This window comes from Microcebus murinus, chromosome 9 (genome assembly GCF_040939455.1).
Source record: "Microcebus murinus isolate Inina chromosome 9, M.murinus_Inina_mat1.0, whole genome shotgun sequence".
Taxonomy (NCBI): Eukaryota; Metazoa; Chordata; class Mammalia; order Primates; family Cheirogaleidae; genus Microcebus; species Microcebus murinus.
The window spans coordinates 97376338-97404069 of record NC_134112.1 but is presented as its reverse complement, the minus strand read 5'-3'; the positions used below and the strand labels follow the sequence as shown (position 1 = coordinate 97404069).

The 27732-nt window shown below is 54.5% G+C and overlaps 1 protein-coding gene across 2 annotated transcripts; it reads right to left on the bottom strand.

Moving 5' to 3' along the window:
- Positions 1–1527: 1527 nt before the first annotated feature.
- KRABD3 (KRAB domain containing 3) lies at positions 1528–24836 on the bottom strand. Of its 2 annotated transcripts, none has more exons than XM_076006701.1 (16): positions 18604–24836; positions 18115–18234; positions 17300–17449; positions 16466–16621; positions 15468–15572; positions 15073–15246; positions 14075–14230; positions 13613–13810; positions 13021–13194; positions 12482–12655; positions 10378–10530; positions 9669–9851; positions 8717–8911; positions 8492–8635; positions 6974–7084; positions 1528–5568 (listed from the first exon to the last, which is right to left on the bottom strand). In XM_076006701.1, exons 1-16 carry the CDS (start codon positions 19025–19027, stop codon positions 4751–4753), a joined length of 3435 nt encoding a protein of 1144 aa, XP_075862816.1. In that variant the 5' UTR covers positions 19028–24836; the 3' UTR covers positions 1528–4750. The 2 variants fall into 2 exon arrangements, with proteins under 2 accessions (XP_075862816.1, XP_020145264.2); XM_020289675.2 differs by having other exon boundaries at positions 15468–15599; positions 18604–24835.
- Between the last annotated feature and the right edge of the window lie 2896 nt (positions 24837–27732).

Below are 27732 nucleotides of genomic sequence, written 5' to 3'. Positions count from 1 at the left end.
CAAATGTTAAAACCTTTCTTGAATCTCAAAGATAAGCCCAGCTTGGTCATGATGTTTTACTCTTTCTATATATATTGCTGGATTGTTTGCTAATATTTTGTTGGGGGTTTTTGCTTCTATGTATTAATACATTTTTAGAGATTAGTCTGATTTTCTTCTCTTATATTGTCCTCTAGTTTTGGTTTCAAGGTGATATTAGTCTCATAAAATGAGTCAAAACAGTGTTCCATATTTTTCTGGTCTCTGCAATACTTGTATTATTGAAATAATTTCTTCTTAAAATGTAAGGTAGAACTTACTAGTGAGGTCTTCTGAGCCTATAGTTTCTTTTGTGGGAAGATGTTTGATCACTGGTATAATTTTTTTTTAATGACACACAATGATTCAGGTTTTCTATTAATATTTCTTCTTGAATATTATTTTTTTGAGACAGAATCTCACCTTGAGACTATACTTACATTGAATTTTCAAATTTTTCGTAAAAAGTTGCTAATGATATCATCTTATCTTCCTATAGCCTGCAGCATCTGTAGTTAAGATCACCTTTTTAATTCCTGAGACTAGTTATTCGTGCTTTCTTTTCTCATTGGTGAATTTCACCATAAGCTAGTCAAGTTTATTTGTTTTGTTAAAGAAACAACTTTTGGCTTTGTTGATTGTCTCTTTCGTACATGTGCTATTGCAGTGATTTCTACTCTCATCTTCACATGCCCTTTTTTTTTTCTTTGAATTCCCTTTGCTGGTCTATTCTCCTTGTGAATTCTTAGTCTTTTTTTTCTTTTTTCACATACTCATTTATGCCTATACATTTCTAAGTACTGATTTAGCTTTATCCTACAAGTTTTGATATGTGTACTTTCTTACAGTTCGAAACATTCCTAATTTCCATTATAATTTCTTCATTGGCAAATGGGTTGTTTTAGCATCATGATTCTCATTTTTGAATATATAAGAATTTCTGGTTATTTTTAATTCTAGCTTAAAAGGTAAAGTATGGTCAGAGAATGTACTGCACATAATTTCAATGTTTTCAATTTATTTAAACTTGCTCTGGGGCTTAGTATATGGTAAATGCAAGTGTTCTGTGCACACTTGGGAAGGACATATGTTCGGTAGTCCGATGGGGCAGTATTCTGTATGCTTAGCAATCAGTCCAATTTTGTTATAACAAATCTTTATATTCTTCTTGATTTGTTCTATCAATTTCTGAGAAAGATATGGGCACATCTCCCAATTCTGAAAATTTTGATTCTAGTAGAGAAGAAAATGTAATGATTTAAAAAAACCCAAGGCCGGGCACGGTGGCTCACGCCTGTAATCCTAGCTCTCTGGCAGGCCAAGGTGGGTGGATTGCTAGAGGTCAGGAGTTCGAAACCAGCCTGAGCAAGAGTGAGACCCCATCTCTACTATAAATAGAAAGAAATTAATTGGCCAACTAATATATATAGAAAAAATCAGCCGAACATGGTGGTGGATGCCTGTAGTCCCAGCTACTCGGGAGGCTGAGGCAGAAGGATTAATTGAACCCAGGAGTTTGAGGTTGCTGTGAGCTAGGCTGACGCCATGGCACTCACTCTAGCCTGGGCAACAGAGTGAGACTCTGTCTCAAAAAAAGAAAAAAAAATCCAAAAAACAAAAAACCCCACATCGTCAACACAAAACAAAGCAGAAAAGAAAAAAAAAACAAACCCTCAGAACCGGTGGGACAAACATAAAGCACATAATAGTATGTTCAAGCCTAAATATATCAGTATAATACATTTAAATGGATAAAGGTCTCTAAATAAAGAACATAATTTGTCACAATGGATTACAAAATAAAATCCAATTGTGGGGTGTTTACTAGGAGCCACATCTGAAATACAGAGAACAAGAAGGTCAAGAGCAGGCTGGTCTACCTGTCTGCCAAGCTCCGGCCAAGCTCCCTCCAGAGGGAGCAGTGAACCGTGGCCCTGCACTCCCTCCCCATCCTGGCCTCCACCACCAGACCCCTGGGGAGGTGGCCTTTTCATATTCTGAAGTGGGACCTTCACACTTTCTGCTCTTGGGGACTCTGCTGGCAGACAGGAAGATCGCACCCAGGCCAGCCAGGAGCATCCAGGATGGTGGTGGGTAAGCCCAGAGCCTTCTCTGCTCCCCACCCCAACTCCTGGAACTCCCTTGAGTTCAAAAAGGTCTTTCGGTTTCTTCCATCAAAGTGACATTTCCCCTTCAAAACAACCCTGTACAGTAGTTGGAGATGGATGTAGTACCAAAGACTGAAACTGCATACAGATTTCTCACCAGATCATTGATTCTAGAAGGCTTTTTGGTGAACAACTGTGGCCACAGACATGCCCTAGAGACCTAGGGACCTACTTCTGCAGGAGGCACGCAGCTGCAGACCATGCAACTTCTCACCGATCATTTTATTATATTCCACATTCTTAAACATGTTTTGAACTTCTTATGCAGTCCAGTTGCATCTAGAACAACTAGGCCAGGCTCAGTCCTCAATGTCCTCGTCTGTCACAGTGGGCAAAGGCTGGGAGTAGCTATGCCCAGGGGAAGAGAGGATGTGATAAGGAGCCCAGGTCTCTTCTCAGCTCCGCCAATTCAAAGCAACTGTGAGCAAGTTACTTAGGGCTGCTGGCTCACTTGTTCACGTGTGCCTGCTGCACAAGGTTTGTGAGATGGCTGTTTGCAAAGCCAACAGAGCGCGTGCCGTACCAAGGCATAACATGGCCTGCTTCCCACTGAGCCGGCACCACCTTCCCCTGCTGAGAAGCAAAAGGAGAGCGAACAGGAGGCCAGCCAGGCAGGATGAGAACAGGGAGCACCAAGGCCGGGTGGCCAGGGCCAGCACACAGGGTAGGTGGGTTCTCTCCTTAACCTCCTCTGGAGTCTGTGTCCCCCCCCTTTCTCTGGGCTCTGAAATGTGCCCAGCATTGCTCCCCACTGGACTCATCTTTCTGAATTCTTCAGGAGGGGAGAGCCTAGAACTTTTCTGTTCTTCAGTTTTAAGCATGGCTGAGTGAAGAGCCTGCTTATTTTAAACAACATCCTACTTGCATGATCCTATGAATATTAGTTCCCAGACAGCCAACCTGGGCCTTATTCTGGTGTTGAACACATCTTAATGCCCCTTTTGTGACAGTCTGTCTGTCCCTGGCTCCCTCCCCTCTGCTGTGTCAGCAGCCTGCTCCTCCCACAGGGGCAGCAAGGGACAGATGGCTCTCGGTTCCCTGAGCCCCCAGGCAAGGCCACCTGTCCTTCTCTCAGCTGAGGGGTACTCAGGCCCCATGTGTGGCTCCAGTGACCCTGATTTTAGGGACATGCTGAGCCGCAGCACTGGCATCCCAGGCTCCCCAGGGCCCTGGGGGCAGGGCTGGTCCTTCCCAGGCAACATGTGCACTCCTCAGATTAAAGAAGGGACTAGGGTGGGGACACCAGGTTGGCTGTGCCCAAGGGATGGCTTGCGGCAAGTGAACGGCAGGCACGCCAGTTTCAGCGCCAGGCCCAGCATCAGCGGGGGGCTGGGAGCAGGCACCTTCCAGCTACCAGAACAGAGGTGGGCCTGGTGACACCTGGCCATGCCATCTCCCAAGACAAATCCAGGAAGACTGGCCCAACCCTTATGTGTGCTACAGGCTGCACTGTGCCCCTCCCCAAATTTATATGTCAAGTCCTAACCCCCAAGGACCTCGGGATGAGACCTTACTTGGAGAGGGGTCTTTCGAGAGGTAATCAATTTAAAGTGGACTCATCAGGGTGGGCCATATTCCAACACGACTGGTGTCCTGACACCAAGTGGAAATTTGGAGACAGGTGCGCACATGCCATGTGAACATGAAGACAGCCATCTTCAGCCAGGGAGACAGGTCCTCCCTCACAGCTTGCAGAAGGAACCAACCCTGACAGCACTTGGACTTCAGGCCTCTATAACTGAGAGACGGTGAGTGCCTGCTGTTTTAGCCGCCAGGTCAGTGGTATTCTGTGCGGCAGCCCGGAGGCTAGCTCAATGTGTGTGGCTCTTCCCAGGCCGCCATCTGGGACTCCACCATCTGGGACTCCCGTCCCCCAGTCTTCTCCCCCCAACCTCAAGGGCACATTCTTGGATCTTCTCCAGGATGTCTGGGCGGGGAGGCAAGTGAGCTGGCTTGGCCACTCCCACAGTGGGCCCCTACCGAGCTCCTCCCAAGAGGAGCCATGAGCCTTTCCTTAGCAACTCACTTCTTTAATTTTAGAATCCACATAGGTAAATCCAGCTTAGACCAGAGGGCAGAGCTCTCCCCAAATGAAATCTGCCAACATTTACTCCAGGAAGACAAGAACCAGCGTTTGCAGTGCTGGGATCAGGAACGGCATGTAGTTAGAAAGGGTTCCAAGGCTGGTCTGCGGCTGCACGGAGTACCCTGTGTACGCGCAGTGTGCACACACAATATGCACACGTAGTATGCACGTGCAGTGTGCACACACAGTATACACACGCAGTGTGCACGTGTAGGTGCACACACCACCGCCCAGGCACCTCCAGTGGAGGATGGGAGGGGGAAGCAACGTTTGATTGAACCCGAGCCAAGAATGCCAGAGTGTGGCTGAGGAACGCAAACACTGGCTGGGGGCCTGGCACAGGGCAAAGGGTGGACCCCCTGCAGTGGGAAGGGCCAGGAAGCAGATGGACAGGGAGATGTCCCTGGGAGAGGGCGCCTGGCTGGGGCGATGGGTCCAGGCCACTCCTGCACCAAGGCTGAGCAGATGAGGACTGCAGTTAGTGGGTGCCCCACCTCGGGTCCCTGTGTTCACCACCCCAGAGTTCCTCCTGGAGGGCTCTCTGGACTCCTCCCAACAGGCTGTTCGGCTCCTTGGGCCGGTTTGGGATGCCGGCTGGTGCCACTCCTGCAGCCAGAGGCTCTGCGTCTGTGCCGGCTGCGGGAGGAGAGGCCGTCTGGGCGGATAAGGCAGCAGGCACTAAGGGGGGCAGGGGGCTCTGGTGGCCCACAGTGTGTCCGAGGGGAGGGTGCACTGTCAGCAAAGTGTGGCAGCTGGGTGCTGAGAGAGGCTGCTGGGAAGGGCTGCGGTTGGGCCCAGAAGGTTCTGCGGGGGTAATGTCTGGAGGCAGCGGAGGCACCAGGCGGACCCTCCCTCTGGAGAGTGCGGGGGAGCCGCTGGCCCGGCAGCCTTCCGCCTGGCCCCGCAGGATCTTTGGTTTAGGCCTGGCAGGGCCCTTCTGTCTCCAGTACGGCAGGTGTCTGTGGCCAGGGCCGTTAGCCCAGCGAGGTCCCCGGGGCAGGGCCCACGGCTTCGGCCCGGGGCCTTGCGGGCGCTTCCCCAGCCGGTTCACCTGGGTCCTCATGGTGGCCACTTCCTGAGCCAGGCCTGCCAGGGCCGCGGCCAGCCGGTCCAGCTTCTCTGCAAGGGCAGCGCCGAGGCTGTGCAGCTCCTGCCGCAGCGGCTTCCCGCAGGCGCACGGCGGAGAGGCGGCTGGCAAAGCGGGGAACGTGGCTGCTGGAGGGGGCAGCTCCGGTGGCGAAGATGTGCTGGGTAGCTCAGGCAGGCCCCTGGGGAGCAGCCTGCCATGGGTCCTGGCTGCAACCAGAGCCAAGGGCTGGGTAAGAGTTCTTTGATTCTAAGGACCTTTCCCTCCCAGCAGAGGTCCCTTGAACTAGGGTGTTCAGCATCCTGACCCTCTAAGGCCTGAGAATATTGATGGCAACGCTCATTACATCAAAATCAGCCCCGTCTCCCTCTGTTTCCCAAAATAATGGGCAGGATCAACTATAGACTGGGTTTCCATGGTAACCAAGCTTTCCTAAGACTGTGGTCTTCCCATCTTCTAAGAAAACAATCAGTGGGTTCTCTGTGTAGCCATTGGGACCTGATGGCACCACACCTGCCACTGCCCTGGGAGCCAAGCAGAAGGGCCCAGAGCTCCCACCCAGACAGTGTGAGGCCAAGGCGATGGCAGTATCAGACACAGGCCAGGGTGACCGGTTCAGCCAACGGCCTCGTGGGCGTTTCTCGTGGGGTGACCTTGGGGCCACTGGAGCACTCCGTGCTCTTGGGCACAGGCAAACCATAAGGGTTCCCACCCCTCCTGCCCATACTCTCTCTATTTAGAAGTTATGGATTCACAGGATTAAGTTACTTTTAAGAAAATCACCTAATCCTTAACCCTAAATTCCCTTGGAACTGGTCCCAGCCCCAAGCAAACCTCACGAGAAAGCCTTGGCCACGCACTTGCCATTCCTGGCCTGTTCAGCCCTGGGCTGGGGACAGTGATTGGCTCTTGCCCATTTCTCTGAACCCCCAGCTGTGGTTCTGCCCTTCTCTTTTCAGCACCTCCAGGGCTTCACACAGAGGAAAAAGTGAAGACTGGAGTGGCCAAAGGGCCCAAGCACTGTCTAGTTAAGTTCTTTAGTCAAGGATCTAAGCGTAGGGCTGGAGATCCTGCCCGGGGCTTCCAGGGAGGAAGAGCCCAGGCTCACTACCCTCGGGTCAGCTCAGACTCTTAACAGCCTATGCCAGCGAGGTAACCTGACCACAGGCCAAGGTTGTCAAGTCTTTGACGTGAAGCTGTACCTGGGGTACCCAAGGCAGTGGGTGCCACACCCTCCTGCATGTCTCCACCGCAGGTCCTCAGAGGCAGAGGTATGATGCGGAGCTAAACCTCTCTGGAAGACCTTGGCCAGGTCACTCGACAGTACTGAGCCTCAGTTTCCTCATCTACTCTCTAAAGTCCCCTCAAACCCAAACAGATTCTAGAACACTTCTCAGTTGCTGCCTCTAAAAGGTGTGTCTGTGTGCTTTTATGAAAATCCCTATTTTCATAACTATTTCATTACTATTTCTGTAATAAAACACCAAATGAAAGATGCAACCTGAAGTAGCTTAAAGGTGAGACTTTTCCTATTCATGACCCAAATAATGAACATGGAAGAGCTAGGCCCCCAGGTGCTATCCTGCAGAGGGAACGGGGAAGCCACTTGTTTACCTGCAACTCTGGGTCTTCCGTATCCAGGCTCTAGGCCCCTGGATGCGTCACCAACCCTGGGCCCAGGCCTTCTCTCCAGCTGAGGGGCAGGGCAGGGATCCCCAGCTGTCCCTGCAGAGAGAGCAAAGAGCTCTCAGGATGGGATACTCATTGCGTGGCCAGAGCCATGCTGACATGAGGATATTCTGATGGAGCCTAAAACAGTATGAAAGTTTCAACTTCCTTTTTGGTTTTTGTTTTTTTTTTGAGACAGAGTCTCACTTTGTCATCCAGGCTAGAGTGCAGTGCTGTTACCATAGCGCACAGCAACTTCAAACTCCTGGGCGCAAGTGATCCTCCTGCCTCAGCCTCTTCAGTAGTTGGGACTTACAGGCGCATGCTAGCACACCTGGCTCATTTTTCTATTTTTAGTAGACATTGGGTCTTGCTTTTGCTCAGGCTGGTCTCGAACTCTTGGCCTTAATTGATCCTCCAACCTCTGCCTCCTTGAGTACTAGGATCACAGGCGTGAGCCACTGTGCCTGGCCCAAACTTTCAACTTTTAACAGTGATTAAATGAGACGCACGGTGGACACACTTGGCCTGTCAGAGAGCCTAACATGTTGGAATGGCCTGCTGTGGCATGTGTGCGTGGTATGCCTGCCCCGTCTGCAGGGTGTGGGTGCGCTGGACCCCTCCAGAGTCCTCTGCAGCTCCAGGGCCATGCCTCAGGCTCCGTCAGGAGGCAATGGCTGGGGAGGGGAGGTGGACAGGGTTTCCATCTGTGGGTCCCACCCCAGCAAGACTCCTCCAGGGATGTGGCCCTGTGGTCCACGCCCAGCACACTCTTGCCACTTTCTGCTGGGCCCACTGAGCACTGAGCAACGTGGTATAGCCCAGGACCTGCACAGGGCAAGGCCTACGCCTGTGAGTAGAGCAGCAGCAGGAGGGGGGTGTTCCCTACCTGCCCTGCCTCCCTCTCCTCCTCTGCATTGCTGAGGGGCCCTCTCCTCTCCCTCCTGTCACCTCTCCTGCTTTCCCTGCCTGGGGCAAACACCACTCACAGCTCCATGGGGAAGCAAGGCGGCCTGGGGCAGCAGGCCATGTCTCCAGCCTTCCTAACAGGACAACATGCAATACGTCCTCCGAGGTGGGGACATCTCCCTTTTAAGACTTTTTTGGTTAATTGTCAAGTTTTAAAAATACACACTATTGTTGTATCTATACACCCGTACCTGTCTATATCCACATGTATATAGAAGCAAGTGCACATGATGTGCTGTATCACCAAGGGGATGGCTAGAGCTTGCTTCACAGCTGCTTGTGAGCACGCCCCGGCCCTGCCATGGCCCCGGCCCCGGCCCCAGCCCCCAGGAGTCCCAACCTCCCTCAACGGACAGAGCTTACCTCACTGGGAACTGAAGCACAGCAAATGTAGAGGATTTTTTGGCGAGAGCAAAAGTGATGGGTGGGATTCAGGGGATCCAGTCTAGACTCCTGGCCCTTGGGGAGACGCCCTCTCAGGAGACCCCTGCTCACCTGCACTGAGACCGCTGCAGCCCCCAGGCTCTGTTCTCCTGGGGTTTTCACCAGGGCTGCTGCTGCTGCTGCTGCTAGTGGGGGATCCACCAGGGCACGGGGACAGAGGGACAGGACACTTGCAGCTGGGAAGGCGATCCCGCTCTGGCGTCACAAAACTGGTGTCAGAGCAGTGCCCCATCCCGGGAGGCGGCCCACCATCATCCCTCCCGCCCACAGGCTTACCCTGGAGGAGCGGCCGCCAGGGCGCGGGCTCCGGCCTCAGGTCTTCGCCCTCGGAGCTGCTAAAGCTCGAGCTGGAGCCGGGGCTGGGGCTGGGGCTGGGGCCGGCCAAGCAGGCAAAGTGCAAGGGCCTCGTGGGCAAGATCCCCCTCAGGGAGTTCTCCAGGCAGTGCAGGGGGGAGGGCTTGGCGGCTGGCCCTACGCAAGTGACAAGAGAGCCCTCCGCCCTGAGCCTGAGTTAGCCAGGAGGCCTTAGCCTCATTGACCAGGGTCACAGAACTGGTCCCCTTTCAGCTCAGCTCACACCCCGAGTGAGCCCTGGGGGACCCTCAACAGCTCATTCTGTTCATGGAGGGTGGAGAGAAGGGAAGCTGGAGCCTGGAGAGGGCCCCCTGCTGCTCTGGAAAGTCAACTGAGAAACTTCCTGGAAGTCTTGAGTCCCTAGAACCCACTGGCAGTCAGGCTCCAGGCAGGACCTAGGGCTTAAAGGCAGGGCAGCCTCGCCCACCCAGCAGCAGGCGGGCACGGCAGTCCAAGGGCAGAGGCTGGGTTAGCACCAGTCCTCGCCTGGCAGGAGGTCAGCAAAGCCACACTTACTCAGCTACCATCCTGCCAGCCCCGAAGCAGACCCGGGAAGGAATTCTGTGGAAGTTAAACTAAGCAGGAGGAGACAGGGAGGCCCCTTCACCTCAGGAAGCGTGTCTACTGCAGAAACCAATGGATGGAAAAAAACAGTGTTCTTCCTGCCACCCTCCTTGTCAGAACTTTGTGTCATTTCATCATCCTTTTTAGTATACCTCTGCCTCTGTCTGGCTCCAGGTTCTGTCTTTTGGGGAAGGGATATGGCACAGGGAAGGAAGAGTGGGACAGAGAGGGAGGGGAATCTGGCTCCTCCTCAGACACCTTGACTGCTGGGAAACAGGCCCGTTGACACCGAGGGCAGACGTCAGCTTACCGTCTTGGAGCCACCTCCACACTCCTGGCTTGGTGGCCCCAGGGTCTCTGAGGCCCCGCTGGTGGCAGGTGGGGACAGAACTGGAGGGGAAGGCCTCTGTGTCGGCTAGACAGAGGCTCCTGGAGGGCACTTCTCCCCCTCCCTGCCCAAGACAGGCTGGTGCACAGGGTTCAGCCCTCAGTCCTGTTTAATGAGAAGCCAAGAGGCCTGTCAGCTCTGCAGGGCCTCATGATGGCACAGAAGAAAGGACAGGAACAATTCCTGCCACTGCTGGGCTCTCAGGCATGTAAGCTTCATGTGCGGAGCACCTGCCCTGAGATGTTCCCAGGAGCTCTCTACTCCCGCCATGGGCTCCTGGGAGCCCTGCAGTGGCTGGTACCCAGATGCCAAGGCACGTAGGGGCCGACATGGCCAGGATGAAGACACTCAGCTAACAAGGCTCTGGCTCAGGCCAGGACTGTGAACAAGCAGACAGTGGCACTCGGGCGTCCCTGTCCTGGTTGTACCCACCACTCCGATGCCAGCAAGTGTCATGTGTGGTGAACAGGCTCCCTGGCTTTCTGGCTTCTACAAGGCCGTGCCCAGGCCCGTCTCCAGAGCACCGCCGCAGCTCAGGTGAGCATCAGAGCCTGCGGGCGGCAGCGCCCAGGGTGGTAGCGCTGGAGCTCCCCGTCCTATTCCCAGGCCCCCACGGCAGCCATGGCCTTACCTTCCTTGTCTGCTGTCCAGTTCCTGGGCTCTGCTCTCCTCAGTCCCCCGTCTGCTGCCGAGGAGCAGGGCCAGGCAGGCTGTGGCCTGGGCACAGGTATCTCTTTGAGACAGTTCTCTAGATTCTGGAGAGGGGAGCTTCCTGGTGGGCTTCCTGTGAAGATCAAACATCCGCAGACCAAGAGGTGGAGCTTGGTCTCTGCAGAGCCCAGGAGCCTCTCCTCTGCCACTGTGTCCAGGCAGGGGGTGCCATGGGAGGCGGTGCAGAGCAGTGACGTGTTGTGTACTTTGGAGACCTGAATGGAAACCTGGCCCCAAACATCTGTGAGTCCTGCTCTGGGGTGGCCCTGCTCAGGCTGCCCCAGAAGAAGTCTGACCAGTCATGGCCACCCACACAGAAGCTAGCCTGGGGCTGTCATGAGGCGACTGGCTACAGACGTGGGTCTGGGTTCCCTCCGTCTATCAAACTGCCACCCCTGTGAGGAATGGTGCCACCTGCCCCACACACAGGTTGGAGTTTAAAGACTGACTGTGCATGAGGCTTCCTTCACCACTCATAGCAAGGAACACTACGGGCCCCTTTGCCTCTGGTATGACACAGTGGACCATGGCAGGTGACCACGTATGCAGTTTCTACTAGGAAAGAACTAAATACGAGGCTGGGTACACTGGTGGCTCACGCCTATAATCCCAGCACTTTGGGAGGCTGAGGGGAAGGTTGCTTGAGGCCAGGAGTTCAACACCAGGCTGGGGAACATAGTAAGACCCCTATCTCTACAAAAAACAATATAAAAAATAAAAATAAAGCCAAATACATCGCAAAAATCATTCCTCAAGACAGAGAGATGTACAAGTGACAGGAACTAGATGGACTGAAGGTCTAGAGAAGGAGGCACCCTCCCTGGCAGTGCTGGCCATTCTCTTTCCTGAGGGCGCCTGCTGACCATCCTGGGCCCAGGCATAGGGTAAGGAGAGTAACCGTGAGTGTTTCTGGTTGTCACGTGGGGCTGGAAGGGCAGAGTCGAAACTAGAGGATCCCCAGATACGCTTTACCTCACAGCACATTTGCAGAGTCCTGGAGCAACACAGGGAGCTGGGCTAGAAGCTTCTAAAAGGCAGTGTGAAATGTGCAGTTTGGGTTACTTACAGAGCAAAGTCCATCCATGAGAATGCAGGAGAAAGATGGGTGCTACAGAACACTACGCTGCTTTTAAAAAAATGAAGTAGCGCTAGTGGCCAACGAGTATTAATTGAAAATGTAGAAAAGATGTCAAAGATGACGGTTAGAACAAATGCAAGGTGAGGAGACATGCAAAGGGGCTGCATCTGTGTGACCAGCAGATGCAGCGGGAGGGGAGGGGACATGGGGGCATGGGACAGGGGATAGAGGGAGACCTCATTTTCCCACCTTTTGTAGCTTTTGAACAAAACCATGTGATTATATCACCTACTAAAAACTAAAGTTTAAAAAAAGTCAGTTGTGTTTTTGGAGAAATGCTCGACACCCAAGGGGGTAAGCCCAGTAGGCCCAGGGACCCAGGCTGGCCTCACCACGGGGTCCGTGGGCCTGGCTAAAGCCTTGGCTGCAGTGTTAGGCTGGACACTAACAACACGTGTGGCCGGAACACAGAGGCACAGAGGGATGAGACAGACCAAGAGGACTCAGATTATTCAGGCAAGGGAGAAAAAGGCCAAGAGGAGATGAGAGTCCTGCAAAACCCCCACATATAACTCCACTGGAAGGACCCAGGGGAGCACAGGTCACTAAGCACACTCCCCAGCTGCCTGTATGTGAACCTCAGCACGCTTCCCCTAAGCTGGAGGTCAGTCTGATAACAGGCTGGACGGGGAAGAGTTTAATGCAGAAGATATTTCCAGAGATCTCAGACACTGTCCTGCCACTTCTGAGACAAGTCACTAAAATGAACCCACTCCCTTCCCCCACCCAAGACCTGTCCTGCGTCATCTCCTGCCTCAGTGTCCCTAGCTCTGCTCCTAGCACTGGCACAGTGGCCTGACTCAGTGGGGCCAGAGACGACAGTGGGCGAGGGGCCCTCGCACCCTTGCCCAGGATGGACACCTAGACTCAGGCCAGCCCTGCTCACCTTTTCCAGGCCGCTGTCCCTGGCTCCCCCCAGGGCTCCCAAAATCCAGGTCCCCATCGGTGCTGCTGGATGAGGAGAAGCTGGAGGGCGTGTGCTGGGGGCCGGGGGGCTGGGCTGGGCCCTCTCTCACACAGCCCTGCAGGCCCAGAGGCAGAGGCGGCTCCCTGCTTGCTCCTGCAGGGAACAGCACAGTTGGGGTCACAGGAGGGCCCGAGGGGAGGTCCTGGGCCCTGCTGTGGGTAGGGAGAAGACCCTGCCCAAAGATTAGCCGGCGGGGTCCTGCAGCACATTAACCCACGTTAGTCGACAGTCCCATGTGACTAGAGAGGACAAGAGTTCTAGGAGAAGGCAGTGGGGCAGGAAGGTTCTAACTGGTTTTCACTACATTTGGGAACTGTTGTTGAGGGGCACAAGAGGGGCTAGGGGAAAGGCCTGTGCCTCAGGAGGCCTTGGGAAGATGACCTAGGCATGCCCTCAGTGTCTCCCTCACATGCCATGCATAGGGACACATGCCACCCCACGCCATGGTCACAGACTACCTTCACTGTGTGATCTGTGGGGTCGCAGCTCAGGCCTCTGAGACCCGGAGTCTCCTGGCTGGGGGCTCTGGGACCAAGAGGTGGCCAGTGGCTGGGGAGGTAACGACCCGCTTGGGGGGATGCCCTTCAGACAGGCCTCCAGGGCTTCCAGCGGCGAGCTTGACGCACTGGCAGCTAGGGCAGGAGAGATCACCTGTCACCATCTCCTGCATGTCCCAGCCCTGCTTATCAGGCGCCCACTGGCTGGCGGCCCCTAGCCTGTTTCCCGCAGGGGTGTTAGGTCCTGCACCAGGCTCTGGAGACTGCCAGGCAGAAACCCTTTTGTGGGGGACTTCTGATCTGCTCTTGGCTACCCCAGAAGGAACGAAGAAAGGAGGTGTGGGGAGACCCACATATAAGCAGTGGCCAGCTTCCCCCGCCGGGAATCACTGCAAAATGAAGGTCCTGAGAGCAGGGGGCCCTGGGCTGGGAGCATGGGCTAAGGGACAATGCTCAGGAAGAATGGCAGGCACTGCTTCCTTGGGGCTGGCAGAACCTTGTCAGGGACTGAGAACCCCACCAAGGAGACTAGGGAAGAACACCCAGGCCTCACCTTGAGCCTGAGGGCCCCAGCTGGGCCCTGGGACCCCTCTGGTGTCTCCAGTGGCAGAAGGGCTGAGGGTCTGCCTGCTGGGCTGAAAGGATCCTGGAAGTGGAGGGCTTTGGGCCCAGCACCCCTCCACCTTCACAGAGAACATGCCGCCAGCACCAGGACCACGGAGGGGAGCAGGGGTCAGGAGGTATCCGGACCCTGTAGGAAGAAGGCTGCCAGGAAGCCCAGGATTCAGGCCTAGACCCACCCTGAGAGTCCTGTGAGGCCTTTATAGGGTTGGGGTGCTTCCAAGGCCCCTCTGCCTCCATGGCAGTCACTGGCTGGGGGCACAGTTACCTGCCCGACAGGCCGACACAGGGGCCTGAGTGTTTATGGTGGAGGGTCACCTACAGCTCTGCCTGGAGCAGGAAAAGGAAACAGAGAATGTCTGGGGGCGCTCCCAGCCTAGTGAGTAGCCTTTACCTCCAGAATTCCTCTTCCAGGCCCCTACATCCTCCTGCAGCCATGGGTCCCCTGCTCCTGAGGTGCTGGGACGCCTGTTCTGGGCCTCTGGGATTTCCTTCAGACAGTTCAGCAGACCTTGGAGGGGACAATCCCCCGAAGCTGCCTCTGTCTTCACTAAGAGAAAAAGGGACACATTTTCACCTTGAGCCCAGTGAAAACGGGGTCAGCCATTCATGATGCACAATGAACAGGGGACAATCTGTGTGTGCCGTTAAAAGGGCACAGCCGGAACCTGGGGGTGTGGGTCTTCTCGTGATTCATTTAGTCTAGTATGAGCCACTGTCTTCCTGGTGCCCAGGTTAAAAATGACTGTCTCCACACCCGCCAGCACTGGACAGAGTAAAGGAGGGAAGACAGGACAGTCACCCTGAAGGCAACCACGTGGGATCACTCAGCATAAATGGGGAAGGGGACTCATGGACTTGCTGCCCGGAGACAGCTCTCTGGGTCCTGAGCAGAACTTACATTTGAGGTTGAGCTTTACACAGACACACACACTTAGAGGATATACACAGGGCCGCAGTTAAGCTCACTACAACCCAGTGAGCTGGGAACAGTCACCCCCTCACAGATGAGGAAACCAGGGCTTGAAGGTGTCAGACCTCTCAGAGTCCGACCCTGAAGCTGTGCCGCCCAGGTCCCAAGCCCACCGAGCATCTCGCCCAGGGTCCGGATGAAGCGACACCTGAGTTCCGTAGCTCCTCCCTCACAGCCCACGTCAGGAACAGTAAAGAACACAAAGGAAACCAGGGCAAAGTCTGTTTCTGAGTTTTCTTCTTCTAGCTAACTGAGTGCTGCCCTTAGAGAGCCACCTGGCTTCAGAAATATGACACCACAATGCGGGAGCAGCCACATTGACAATGACCTCTAAGGGAGACATTGTGGAGCAAGAAAACAGCCCTAGAAAGGCAACTCAAGCTTCTCAGGGGCTCCATGGACCAGAGCCCCGGACTCACCTTCCCGGGGCGGGCTCCCAGGCCCCAGCTCCGCACTGGTCAGCCTCGACGCGTCCAGGCCGGGGACAGGGGGCAGCGCATTCCGGGGTGCCTCAGCGTGCTGGGGCCCAGGCACTAGGATTTCTTTCAGACAGTTGATGAGGCCTTGCAGGGGGCTGTTCCCAGGAGAGAGTCCTGCAGCACACACGGGGGCGGCCGAGGTCATCCTGACGGCGCAGCTGGGAGGCCGTCAGCAGTCACTCAGGCCTCTGGGTGCTGAGATTCCCGTCCGTGAGAACAGAGACAAGGCCTTGCCTTGCAGGGTTGCCACGAGGTCTAGGCAGGGAGCGACCTGACCTCCTCTTGTGAACCAAACATGCCTCCCCATCACCACCCCTCTCAGTGCAGTCTCTCACCTGTCCCTGAGGTTGCTCTCTCCTGTCTTTCATGGCTCTTCCTCCTGCTGGGGCTGCAGGCAGGTGGGCTGGGCTCCCTGCCTGGGGCTCCTGGGTCTGCCTTCCCTGTAGGCCACGGTTTGTCGGCAGCTGCTGTTGCAGTAGGAGACAAGGAAGGCCTTTCTTCCTTGTTCAGACGCTGGGAGATCAGCCCAGATCTGGTCTGGGTAGAGAATGGACCTCTCCAGCTCCCCAAGTCCCCAGAAGGCAGTCAAGCCCTGGGAACTCGGACTTGTGGCGGAACCAGCTTCCAGAGGACTTGTTCCAGGAGGGCTGGGGGCCTTTTCTTGTTTCCTTCCCATTTAACTGTAGATACCTAGACTGTTTATTCACTGTGAATAACCTGGACCCTTCCCTCTGACCCCAGCCTCTGAATCTGGCTCAGCAAGCGATGCTGGTAGCCCCAACGTATAAGCTACCATCTTATGCTCCTGCTTCTCAAACCAGGGCACACGGGACCCCAGAGCAAATGTGCCAAATGACACCTGTAACCACAACTAAACAGGGTATATTTTTTAGGAGTGCCAATTTTATTCCATATAGAATCAAAATATTCTTAATAAAAATATATTTAATAAAGATATTCACACAAATGCAAAATTTACAAGAATTTTTTAAAAATAAAATGAGACCCCAGAGAAATTCTATTGGCTACTCTTGCCCTCCTCTGCTATTAGGCTTGCTTTGATAAGGTCTAAGAACCAGACCAGGTGCACACAGGTATATTATCCGCCAATGGGTCTGCATGTTAGACACCACCCGAGGCTTTCTGTGCACATCACACAGAACTCAGAGATCAGGGCTGGGTGAGAGGCCGCCCCGGGGCTGAGCATCTGCTTTGCTCTACAGACCAGAGGCCGAGCATGTTGTTCTCCTTCCCAGGGAACTTTGCCCCATTTAGTAACAGGAGAAACTGAGTCCTAGAAAAATGGCACAGGGTCCAAGTCCCCCCGACTCACTGATCGGGAGGGGGCTTCCTTGTCCTGGATCTTCGGGTGGGCTACTGGAGCATGAGCTGTTGGTGGGCGTGGAGGCCAGGCTGGGTCGGCTGACAGGGACGTCTGGAAGGCAGCCGAGCAGGCCTCGGAGAGGACACGGCTCCACTGCCGCAGGTGCTGCTGGGCCGGAGGGGGAAGACACCAACAACCGGTAAGAGGAAGATGCCCTGGCATTGTCACAGTCCAGGTCCTTCTTGCCATGTTCTGCTAACAACGACCAGGACGTCAGTAATCTGTGTAGCCGTCACAGAGCTCTGAAACTTAGGTTTCTGGCCACAGTCATACCCTCATAAAATTGGAAGCAGCAGCTCTAAAACCACATCCCCAGCAACATTGTGCCATCCTCTACCTCCTGCCCTCCACTTCCTATGTCATTTGCCATCAACTGAGTGAGGCTATGGGGGACAGATTCTGGGGAGAAACAGGACCTGAGCTGAGAGCAGGTGAGCAGGGACTGGGGAAAGGAAAGAGTCTGGTGAAGTGGAAAGGACACAGGCCTGGGAAGGGAACTGGTCCCCACTGGCCCCTCCAATAAGGCACAGCTTCCTCTCTTCCTCAACTGTAAAACAGGGACAAACACACTGTCCTCACCTACCACGCAGAGCACCAGGTGAGAGGGTGGCTAAGCCACGCAGAAACCCCCAGGAGAGTAAGAGCTACTCTTTCATGGACCCTGCCCCACACACTCAGAGGGCAGGCAGACACACTGCCATGGGGCCATGAACTTGTACTTCATCTTGGGGAGTGCAGAGAAGGCTGTGTGCGATGCACAGGCGGCCCTGCTGTTTGACCTACCCTCGGGGCTCGCTCTCTCCCCGTCCAGGCTGGCTCCCCCACTCTCGGGGCTGTTCATGGCACCCCTGACTTCCCCGAACAGGAACTCCGGGATCTCCTTCACCAGCTGCACCAGGGCGGTGAGGTGCAGGCTGTGCTGGGGCTGTCCTCCTATGGAGAAGCCACAGTGACTGCCACCCGTGCATCTGCTCAGCGCTCATGCTTTTGTGTGCTTCATACCCAGCGTCTCACGTAATCCCCCCAACCACAACCACAGGGGGAGTAGCCAGAGGAAGACCCATGTCCTGTGAAACACAGAGGACTTGGGTACAGTTGGAGCAGGGGCACAGGGCTTGGGTAACAGGGCTCTTCTCACTCTGTTACTCATTACCTCTCTCACTCCCGTCTTCTTTCCTTTCAGGGCAACGCCAGGGAGGGCCACCTGCAAGCTCACCTCCCACAGTCTAGGCCCTCTGCCTTTCCCAGCAGCCCCTAAACACCTGGCCTCACCCAGTCTGGACCCTGTGCACCATGTCACCATCGTGGCATGGCTTCTGGGAGTCTGGCTCTGCAGGGGTGGCTGGGATAAGGCTTCAGAGGGGTGGCAGGACAGGGGCCTGAGGCAGCGGATGCTCCCCAGGGTGACCCCAGGTTTCTTCTGAGCACTTCTCTGTTTAACAGGCTCCCCGCCCAGAGGAGTAGGGGGTAAAGTTAGTGACGGTTGGGGCAGGGGGCCATGGCAAGGTGGGGACAGCTGGCTGAGCCGGTGGAGGAGGGGAGCCCAGGGGCTGCCCATGAGTGGGAGGGGATGTCCAAAGCCTGCAGCGATGACTTACCCAGGGGACCTCCCCCACCAGCAGGCTCCAGCCCCTCAGCAGTGCAGCCCTCTCGGCCCGTGGCTCCTCCAGGCTCCGTAGGTGACAGGAAAGCAGAGAGGGGAAGCAGCTCAGCTGTCCCTGGGAAAGAAAGGAGAAGACAGTCACCCTGGGAATGCAACGGCTTCCACCTCCCACATGGCCATACACAGACACCCAGGCACCTGCATATCTGTGCACGTGTTTACGTGCAGTTCTTGTGATCACCTAACCTCAGCGTCAGGGTGCTCAGAATCTCAGAGGACACCTTGTACCCACCAAACTATACCTGGAACCCTACTATGGTACACAGAGATGCTTGCAGCAACATGAAAGATAAGTGAGGCCCCAGTCCCACCCTGAGTTGGAACCACTTTCATTTCAAAACTGTAAAGACCAAGGCCTGAGGGATCCTGGACGTCAGCCTCCCCTCCCACCCTCCACCCGGCTCCAGCCTCCCGTTGTCCTTACCCACAGAGACCAGCGTCTCGTAGTTCTCACGCATCACATCTCGGTAGAACTCCCTCTGCCCCTCCTCCAGGAGCCGCCACTCCTCCTCTGAGAACCGCACAGCCAAGTCCTTGAAAGTGATGGACACCTGTGGGCACAGTCTCAGGGGGTTGGTTGGTTCTATCCCAGAGAGGCCTAGCCCAGCAGTCCCATTGCTCAGTGACCCTGCCCGTGTCTCCAGGTGTGAGCTGGGGAGTGGGAGAGCAGCAAGGGCAGGGCGGGGGTCACGCAAGAACAGCAGGACTCTGCTCTGGAGACTGCTGGAGGCTGACCTGTGCCCCGAGGAGACATGCTGCCGTCCTAACCCCCACACCCGTGCATGTGACCGTATTTTTGGAGACAGGGTCACTGCAAGAGTAATTAGTTCAGATGATGTCATAAGCATAAGTAGGGTGGTCCCTTAATCTAGTATGACTAGTGTCCTTACAAGAAGAGAAGAGACACAGAGACAGACACCCCGGGAGAAGATGGCTGTGTGAAGACAGAGGCAGAGATTACAGTGATGTAGCCACAAACCAAAGAACACCTGGGATCACCAGAAGCTCTAAGAGGTAGGAAGGATCCTGCCCTGGAACCTTCAGAGGGAGTGCAGCCCTGTCCCCACCTTGATTTCAGGCTTTTGGCCTCCAGAACTGCGAGAGAATAAGTTTCTATTGTTTTAAGGAATCTGGTTTGCATGCTGTGTACGCGGCCACAGGAAACTAACACAACAGCCTCGTGCCCTGCGGCCACTGGGCCCAAGCAAAAGTCAACCCCTACCGGGAACCACAGCAGCCCCACGCTTGCCATGTTAGAGATTCATTGCAGGTAATAAGCAAACCTCCCTTTGAATGTGCAAGGATTGGGACTCTAGCAATGTAGTATTAAAAAACAAGTTTACAAATAAAGCCAATTATAACAAATAATAAAACACTCTATACTCTTTACTGGGGATGATACAACAGTCAGGAATCAAGCAAACAATATTTTTACGTTGTTCCTCCAAGCACTGCCGAGAGAGAGAGAGAGAGAGAGAGAGAGAGAGAGAGAGAGAGATGGCAATAAAAAGTCAAACAGCCTGGCAAGTCTGGAGAAGATAGCCCTTCCTTCCCCAGGATGGAGGGTGAACAAGAAGAACTCGCAGGCCTGTGACCCCTGGGCCCGTGTCTGTGGCCCGTGATCGTCAAACTCCTGTCCTACAGCCAAAGCTCCTCCAGAGCCTCTCTGGCCGGTGGGCTGGGATCCAGGCCTTTGCTGAGCTGAGCCCGCCCTCACTTTCCAGGTCTTGCTGTCCTTCAGAAAGCTACTCTGTTAGGCTTTACAATGGCAATATTAAAAATAAAGCCATTCTGCCCAGGCCAGCTTTGGTCCTCTCCACTGTCACGAGTAGTGGCATTTGCCACTAGGCCCAGCCAGGCAGCACATTCCTACAGGGACCCTGTGGCACATGGGTGCTAAGCTCTATAGGAGGGGACACAGCAGAAGCCCCCTGGGCCACGGTCCAGCTCTCCCCACCTTGCCATGTCCCTCGCCCCGGCCCCCAACTGCCAGCCTGTTTCTCGCTGTCTGTTTTTCACAGAAGAGCTCAGAAGAAACCTGGGTTCATCCTTGCTTTGGGCAACTGAGTTCTTCCTCTACATCCTACACTCGTATCTTCTGTTTTGTGTATTTGTCTCCTGTTACCCTGTGGCTTTTAAAGATAAAAGTGACATTTTTGTTTCAGTTTCTTTACAAATGGTCATTCAGTGGACTTTAAAATGGCCATCAGACCCTAATGACAAGTCTAGCACCTGACAGGCTTGCATTTAAAATGATGACAAAAAATAAACTTTGTACAAATTAAGCAAACAATGTAAATTACAAGAACGGTCCTTCTGGTTTAGCAACAAATGCCGAACCATTTATTTGTAGGTAAGAATTATTAAAGAAAATGAAGACACTCCTGATAAGGGAAAGAGGAAATCTACTGCCTTGTTTCATCTACTCACGTCAGTGATTTTAAAAACCATCGCTGCCAATAACTGGTGGTCTTGTCGCTCACTCGCTGCCTCCCTCGCCGCCTGTCCCCTCAGACATCCAACAGACTGCTCCATCCGCGCTCCGCTCTCTGTCTGCACTGGCCAGGCTGCATCCGCACACCTGGCGAGGGGCCATCCCTCCCATGACCGCCTGCCTATGGCTCAGGGCCCACGGAGGCCACACACGCGGCACTCGCCTCCCTGGCTCACTGCTGACTCTCTGAGCTAACCTTTGTGGCTCTGGCCCGGGTATTGCCACTTCTGCTCAGGGATAGGCTGAGACAGCCTCCAAAACTTCTCTCAAAGAGCCACGACATTTCTTCCTGTCAGAGAAAATGTGGCCAACACCAGGGTCTACACAGGAGGGCTCACAGAGCAGGCCTGAGGCTGCTGTCCTCAGGAAGGCTGCCTGCCAGGAGGACCCCCGGCTGGTGTCTGGGAATTTGGGTGTCGACAAGCTTCCCACCATTCCCTAAATAATGAGAGTGGCTCATGGTGCCTAGATTATTTGGCTACAGTGTGGTGTGTGCCAAACCCTTGCTGTCCTTTTGGGAGTCTGCAAGGTTGGTACATGCTAGGCATGTACGGGTGCCTATGTGACCAGCCCCCAGTAGAAACCCTGGTGCCAAGTCTCTAGTGAAGCTCCCCTGGTAGACAACATCTCACATGTGTTGTTACCATCCCATATTGGAGGGATTAAGTGCATCCTGTGTGACAGCACTGGGAGGGGACCCTAGGGAGCTCGTCCCTGGTTTCTCCCAGACTTTACCCATCGCTGGTCTTCTCCCTTCGCTGGTCTTGCTTTGTACCCTCTCACAGTGGCAAATCTTAGCCAGGAGTTTCCTAGTGAAACTCTGAACGTGGGATGCTCTTGGGGACCCCAACACAGGGTCCCATCACACTCTGACAAGACACAAACATTTTGAGGGCTCAGAGTGTGCCCCACCTGGCACCTCTGGCAGGGAGGCCTCATGGCCCAGCCTGTTCTAGCTTTGCCACTGTGCCCAGCTGGTCATGGCATTCAAGGTCCCACCTGTCTTGCCCTGTCCTCAGGTCTTCTCTGCTCCTCCCATTATACCCTCTTCCTTCTTGAGTCCTACCCTGAGCCAAGCCTTGGGTACCACAGGGACTGGTGGAGCAGGAAGAGACAGACCCTGGAGCAGCCAGTGAGCCCCATCTGTGGGCTACAGAGCCCTAAGAGCTTCAGACTTGTCACAACAGGGGCCAAAATGGGCACAACCTCTGCCTCTGGACTGGACATGTACATCTTACTCTCATGCTTTGGTTACTATGTTTAAATATGCACAGATGATGCTGTTATGAACATGCATATCCTTTAAAAGTAATACAGGATTAATTTTAGAATACATGAAAAACCTGCAAATTAGTGCACTAAATACACACTATGTGGGACTCAGGGAAGTTTCGATACTAAGAAGGGGGAGTCACAAAGCCAAAAAGGTTGGAACCACCTATTTACAAGCCACCTCTCACTGCTAGAGCTGAGGAAAAGTGGGGAGGTACGGGAAAGGTGAACAGGTCACAGTTCTTCACTGACTTTCATTGCAGTCACACAACAAATATTTTTTAAACTCCCACTATGGCCAATACATTAGGGCAAAACAAGGCACCCTCAGAACCTGGAAGCTCATCAGACCGACCCCATGGGCATGACTGGGCCCTGAAGGACCAAGCAGAGCAACAGCACAGGAAAGTACAACATGACAGAGCCCGAGTGTCCAGGCCTCGCAGACTGCCCTCTCAGGATGGCCGGAGGGAGCCTGAAAAGCTGGAACCAGGGTAACAGCACCACATGCTACCAAAGAGGGGGAGCCAGCAGAATGTTGATGTTTCACAAGCCGAGGCCAGAGAAGGGCATTGGGAGAGCAGGAACTGGTCTGGGTGCCCCTGCCCTTGCCCAGGCGACAGCAGGCTCTCCCTAATTGCTACAGATGCTTCAAGCCACCCGAGCTCAACAATGTCAGCTGTCGAGCTTTTCCAACATACCTCCATGCTCACCAGGCAACTGTCCGTGAATATCTGGCTTCCCACGCAGATTCCACTTTAAGTGGCCGAAGACTTAATCAGCCACCATGTATTTCTAGCTTGACTGTCAGCTCTATTCAAGGTACAGTAAGCAACTGGCACATCCTGATTTACCTATCTGTTCTTTGTGAGTTTGGTTAGTGTGCATAGATTCTCCTGAGAACCATAACCTAGGGGTACACTGACCAACACAAGGCTCTGTACCTAGGAAACAAGAGTTCCACCCAAAACACACCCCTGGAGGCCAGGCTCAGCTCTTCTCTACCTTTTGGTAGCTCAACACACAGCTGGCAAGGGAGGGGTGATATCCAGGGAAAAATATGCTGATCCCAGCCACACAGGGGCAGAGCTTGGTTAGGGCTTAACCCCAGGACCCGGGCTGCAGGGAGTCCAACCCTGGCTCTGCTTCATGTTAGTGATGGGACCTCAGCCAAACTACTTCCCACTTGTGCCTTGGTGAACTCATCTATAATACTGGGATCACAACAAGCCACCTCACAGAGATGTTGTAAAGATGAAACAAATTAATAGAGGAAAAGTGCCTAGAACAAGTGCTGGGATGTATTAAGTGCCGTGATGAGTATTACTGCAGCCAGGTCTGTCTAACTCTTCCACACACACTGCTCCTGTTAGCTCCAGGCTAAATATAACCAGCTCTTCTAGATACCTGCAAGAGATGTTTTCCAGACCTCTCACAATCTCAGCCTCAAGATAAACCCATGGGTGACAAAGTTCTTATAAAATGTGCATGGGAACTGACCGTGGCCAGGGTAGGTGCTTCAGTCAGTGGCCTCCCCCGGCCCAGAGAAAGTGGAGGAAGAGTGAGGAGTTTGTGTGTGAGGGAGTGAGCAAGCGTGAGTGTGCAGGAGCAGAACCACCACAGGCTGGTCCTTCCTGCCCTGTCCTCCTAGGCCCCACTTCACCTTCCCCAACAAACAGCAGAAACGCTTTCCGCACTGATCAGGATTGTTGTGATTGGGCAGCCTTCTACCTCACTGCTGCCACACTGGTCCTCCTGAAACACCCCTTTCACTGTGTCACTAGCCCAGCATGAAAACCAGCTTTAGAGCTCACAGGACCCAGGATCTGTCTCTTACCATCCTGCCTAGCCCAGACCTGTGTCTTGGGCTTCTAGATCTGACCCTGCAAGGAGCCACTTAGTCAGCAGGCAACTGTCCATGAATACTGACCCCACCTGTTGGCTGTGCTCACATGTCCCTGGAGTTTTGGGAGTCACAGTGGATATGAATACTGGAGCCCTCCCTGCTCCTCTCCATGTAACTGTGACCTACTACTCTGCAAGGTCACTCCTGGCCACCTTCTCCATGAAGCTACATGGTATGAGGACATGCCCTTCCCTGAACATCAGATCTGAAAGGTAGGTGGCCAACCCCCTAACTGTACAGAACAGGAAACTGTGATATGAAGAGGCTCTAGATGGGGCCACTGGGCATACCTGAGCAACTTAACCGTACAGCCAGAGCTGCAAAGGAGACCTGAAGCTACATGGTATGAGGACATGCCCTTCCCTGAACATCAGATCTGAAAGGTAGGTGGCCCAACCCCCTAACTGTACAGAACAGGAAACTGTGATACGAAGAGGCCCTAGATGGGGCCACTGGGCATACCTGAGCAACTTAACCGTACAGCCAGAGCTGCAAAGGAGACCTGAAGCTACATGGTATGAGGACATGCCCTTCCCTGAACATCAGATCTGAAAGGTAGGTGGCCCAACCCCCTAACTGTACAGAACAGGAAACTGTGGTATGAAGAGGCCCTAGATGGGGCCACTGGGCATACCTGAGCAACTTAATCGTACAGCCAGAGCTGCAAAGGAGACCGTTTCTGCCCAACAACTGCCAATCCAATTTTTCTGGTTTCTCCTTCTCCCAAGATGCTTATGGGGTATCTTGGACACAGTGCTGGCTCTGCCTGGATACACATTGTCCCAGCCACTATCCCTACACACCGCTCCCCATCCATGGCTGCCTGGGGCTGGCCAAAGCTCACTGGTTACCACAGTGGCAGAACCGGCTCCAGGTGCCCACCCAGAAGAATGTGCAGCAACTCCCTGGTGGTATCATCTGCAGAGTTTCTTGGCATCTTCACAACCCACACACAACTGAGCCCAACCTGTGCCCAGACTATGACTGCAGATGGGGCCCTCCCGCCAGCTCTGGGATCTATACATCTTACCTGCAGGCTGCCCAGCATAAAACTTGGGACCTATTCTACCTTCTATTTCTCCCTCCCGGCTACCGGATTCTACCAAGAATAAAACTATCAGATTCACTCATTTCCCTAAGGCCTTCGTGCCCACCACTCCCAGAATAACATGTAATGAAGAGAAGCCACGCAGAGGGAGGGCGACGCTCAACCCGAAGGAGCAAGTTTCCCCAGGTGGAGAGAGACTCGAAGTCCTGCGTCCCCCGGGAGTGGGGGAGGGGTTGGTCCGAAGACCTGGACTTCTTGACACAAAATCCTCGGCACCAGGCCTGCCGGGTGAACCCCGAAGTTGGCGATCCGCGCTCCATCCTGCCCCCGCCGCCCCGCACTGAGCCGAGTGGACCCACCGAGGCGCCCACACGTCCAGTACCGCTCTCGCTCGGGGCGGGGTCCCAGCCTGCCTTACCTGGCGCGCCATCCCGGGGCTCAGCCTCCCCGCCACTCCTCCGCCCGCCCAGTTTCCGGCGCGGCCTGAGGCGCGGTCGCCCGCTCCCCGCCTGCGGGCTGCGTGGCGACCCCCGGCGGCTGCCCAGCTCGGCGCGGGAGGAGGCGGGGCCGGGGGCCCCGGCCGCCGGGGAGGGGTGGGGATGGCCGCGCCCGGGCCCGCCCCGCGCCTCGCCGAGCCCGCCCCCCGCGCCTGGCATCCCTGGAGGGTGGCCCCACTTCCGCCGGGAGCCCCCTGCCTCGGCGCCCCGGCCGGCGCAGGCGCGGACTACACTTCCCAGAAGGCGCCGCGGCGCCGGCCTAGGCGGGGGTGGGGCAGACCCCTGTCCTGCCCTCGACCCCCCAAAGCTGCTGGCAGGCGCGGGGCGCCGGGCCGGTGGGTGTGCATGCTCGTATCCGTGCGTGCATTCATTCACTCTGGTGTCCAGCACTTACTGAGCGCGTGCCGCGTGCCAGGTGGGGATGCGCGGATGCAACGGGACGCGTTTCCCAGAGGCCGCGGTCACATCAACCGGACCGAGTGGGAGCTTCCGGGCCCGCCGGCCGCCCGGGCGTGGGTGGCGGGGGTGGCTGCCAAACCCCGGCTCACCTCGGAGCTGGCGGCCCGCTCCGTTACTCGCCACTGCATTGACCTGTGTGTGAAAATTTGCTCGCCGGTTTTGTTGACTGTGGTAGCCCTAATCGTTCCCGGCACGTAGTAGGCCTCAAATGTGTGGTGCACGAACCAAGCATAGGCCCCCGTTCTCCGCCCACCGGGTCCGGACGGCTCGTCCCGAAGGCCGGGAGAGTGGCGCTCTGGGCGGGCGGCGCGGGCTGTGCACAGTGAGCGCTGTGGTCCAGTCCCGGAGGAGGACCCCTCTTGGAACGCCCCAGAGGGGCCTGTGGGGCCAAACCCGCTCTGCCAGACAGAGCTTGGAAAGGCAGAGGAAGAGGAAGCAGGGGTCCCACGACGGGGAGATGCTCTGAGCTTGGAAGCTCAGTCCAGACTCATGCCCAGACTGCCCTCTTCCTCGGAACATTCGAGAAAATGGAGTTTCTCTCCCAGCTGCCCAGTGCTGGCCTGCTGTGGGCTCCCCTGGCTTTGCTGCGGATCACCTCACCTCCCAGAACTTTGGGGTATGAGGTGCCACCGCTATGCCGGGCGTCTGAAGGAAGGCGCGGGGTGGGCGGGCGGAGCACTCTCTGTCACTGCCCAGCGCACACCGGGGGAAAGCAGCCCTCACACCGGCGTGTGTGTAGCACACTGAACAAGGATTTGAAGATATCGCAAGGGTCTCACCAGGCGGAAAGAGAAAACTTAAAGTGCAGCACCTCACCTCAAGATTTCTACAGGCCACAGCGCCTCCTGGTAAGTCCCTTGCCTGTGCTTTAGGCCTGGTGGCCCCTCTTCTTTCTGAGGTGGGCTCCCTCCCAATAAGTGCTCCTTCTCCCAGCTCCTCCCCACACCCTACTCTCCCTCCCAGGAACCCTAAACTTTTAAAATCTCTTAAACTTAAAAACTTTAAAAAAGAATCTCTCTTCAAGGAAAACACACCTTTATGTTAACATGTACAGCGTCTTGGCACCTCTTTGACTCAAGCTCCCCCTTCCTGACTAGCCCCATTTGCAGACTATAGGTCATCAGTCACGAAATGCGGTTCAGCACCGTCAAATGTGCCAAATGGCCAGTTCTTTACATTTTTGGGAAACCTCCTGCCACCCGCTACCTCCAAAGGTTTAGTTGCACCTTTGACCCTGCAGACCTGCACATACCGTGCAGTCCCTGTGTATGCGCTAAAGAATGGTTGTGAAGAACGTCCTGAATCGAGTTTATTTGGTGGCTCTGGACACAAAGGCAGGAGTGGAGACGGGAGACATCTTGAAAAAATTCTCAATATTTCAAATTAGTTGTTTAGCAAATTGATATTCAGTGGAATAGCTTTCATCATATTTGGCTTTGGCTATCTGGTCGTTCTATGAACTGGATTTTGGTGAACTAGTCAGCTAGTTTTCCCAAATGAATCCATAGTTTCCTCTGAAGGTAAATTGTGTGCGCATTCCTTCATGTGGAAATGGCTGCAATTTAAAAATATTTTCTGATTTTCATTATGACTTCTTTTTCCATCCATGAGGTTATTTAAAGGTACCTTTTAAATTCCAAATGCAAATCTTTTTTAGAAGTTGTTGTTTTGTTTTTGAGTTTTGACCTACAGTCAGGGAATGTAGTATGTGATGACTTTTTAGAATTTTCAGAGACTTGCTTTGTGGTCAAGTATGCAATAGAAGTTTGAAAATGTTACATGTTAACCTCAAAAAAGTATGTATATTCTAATGTTGCTTGCAGAGGTCTAGTTAGAGCTATTAAATCAAGCTTACTGATCATATTTTTCATGCCTTC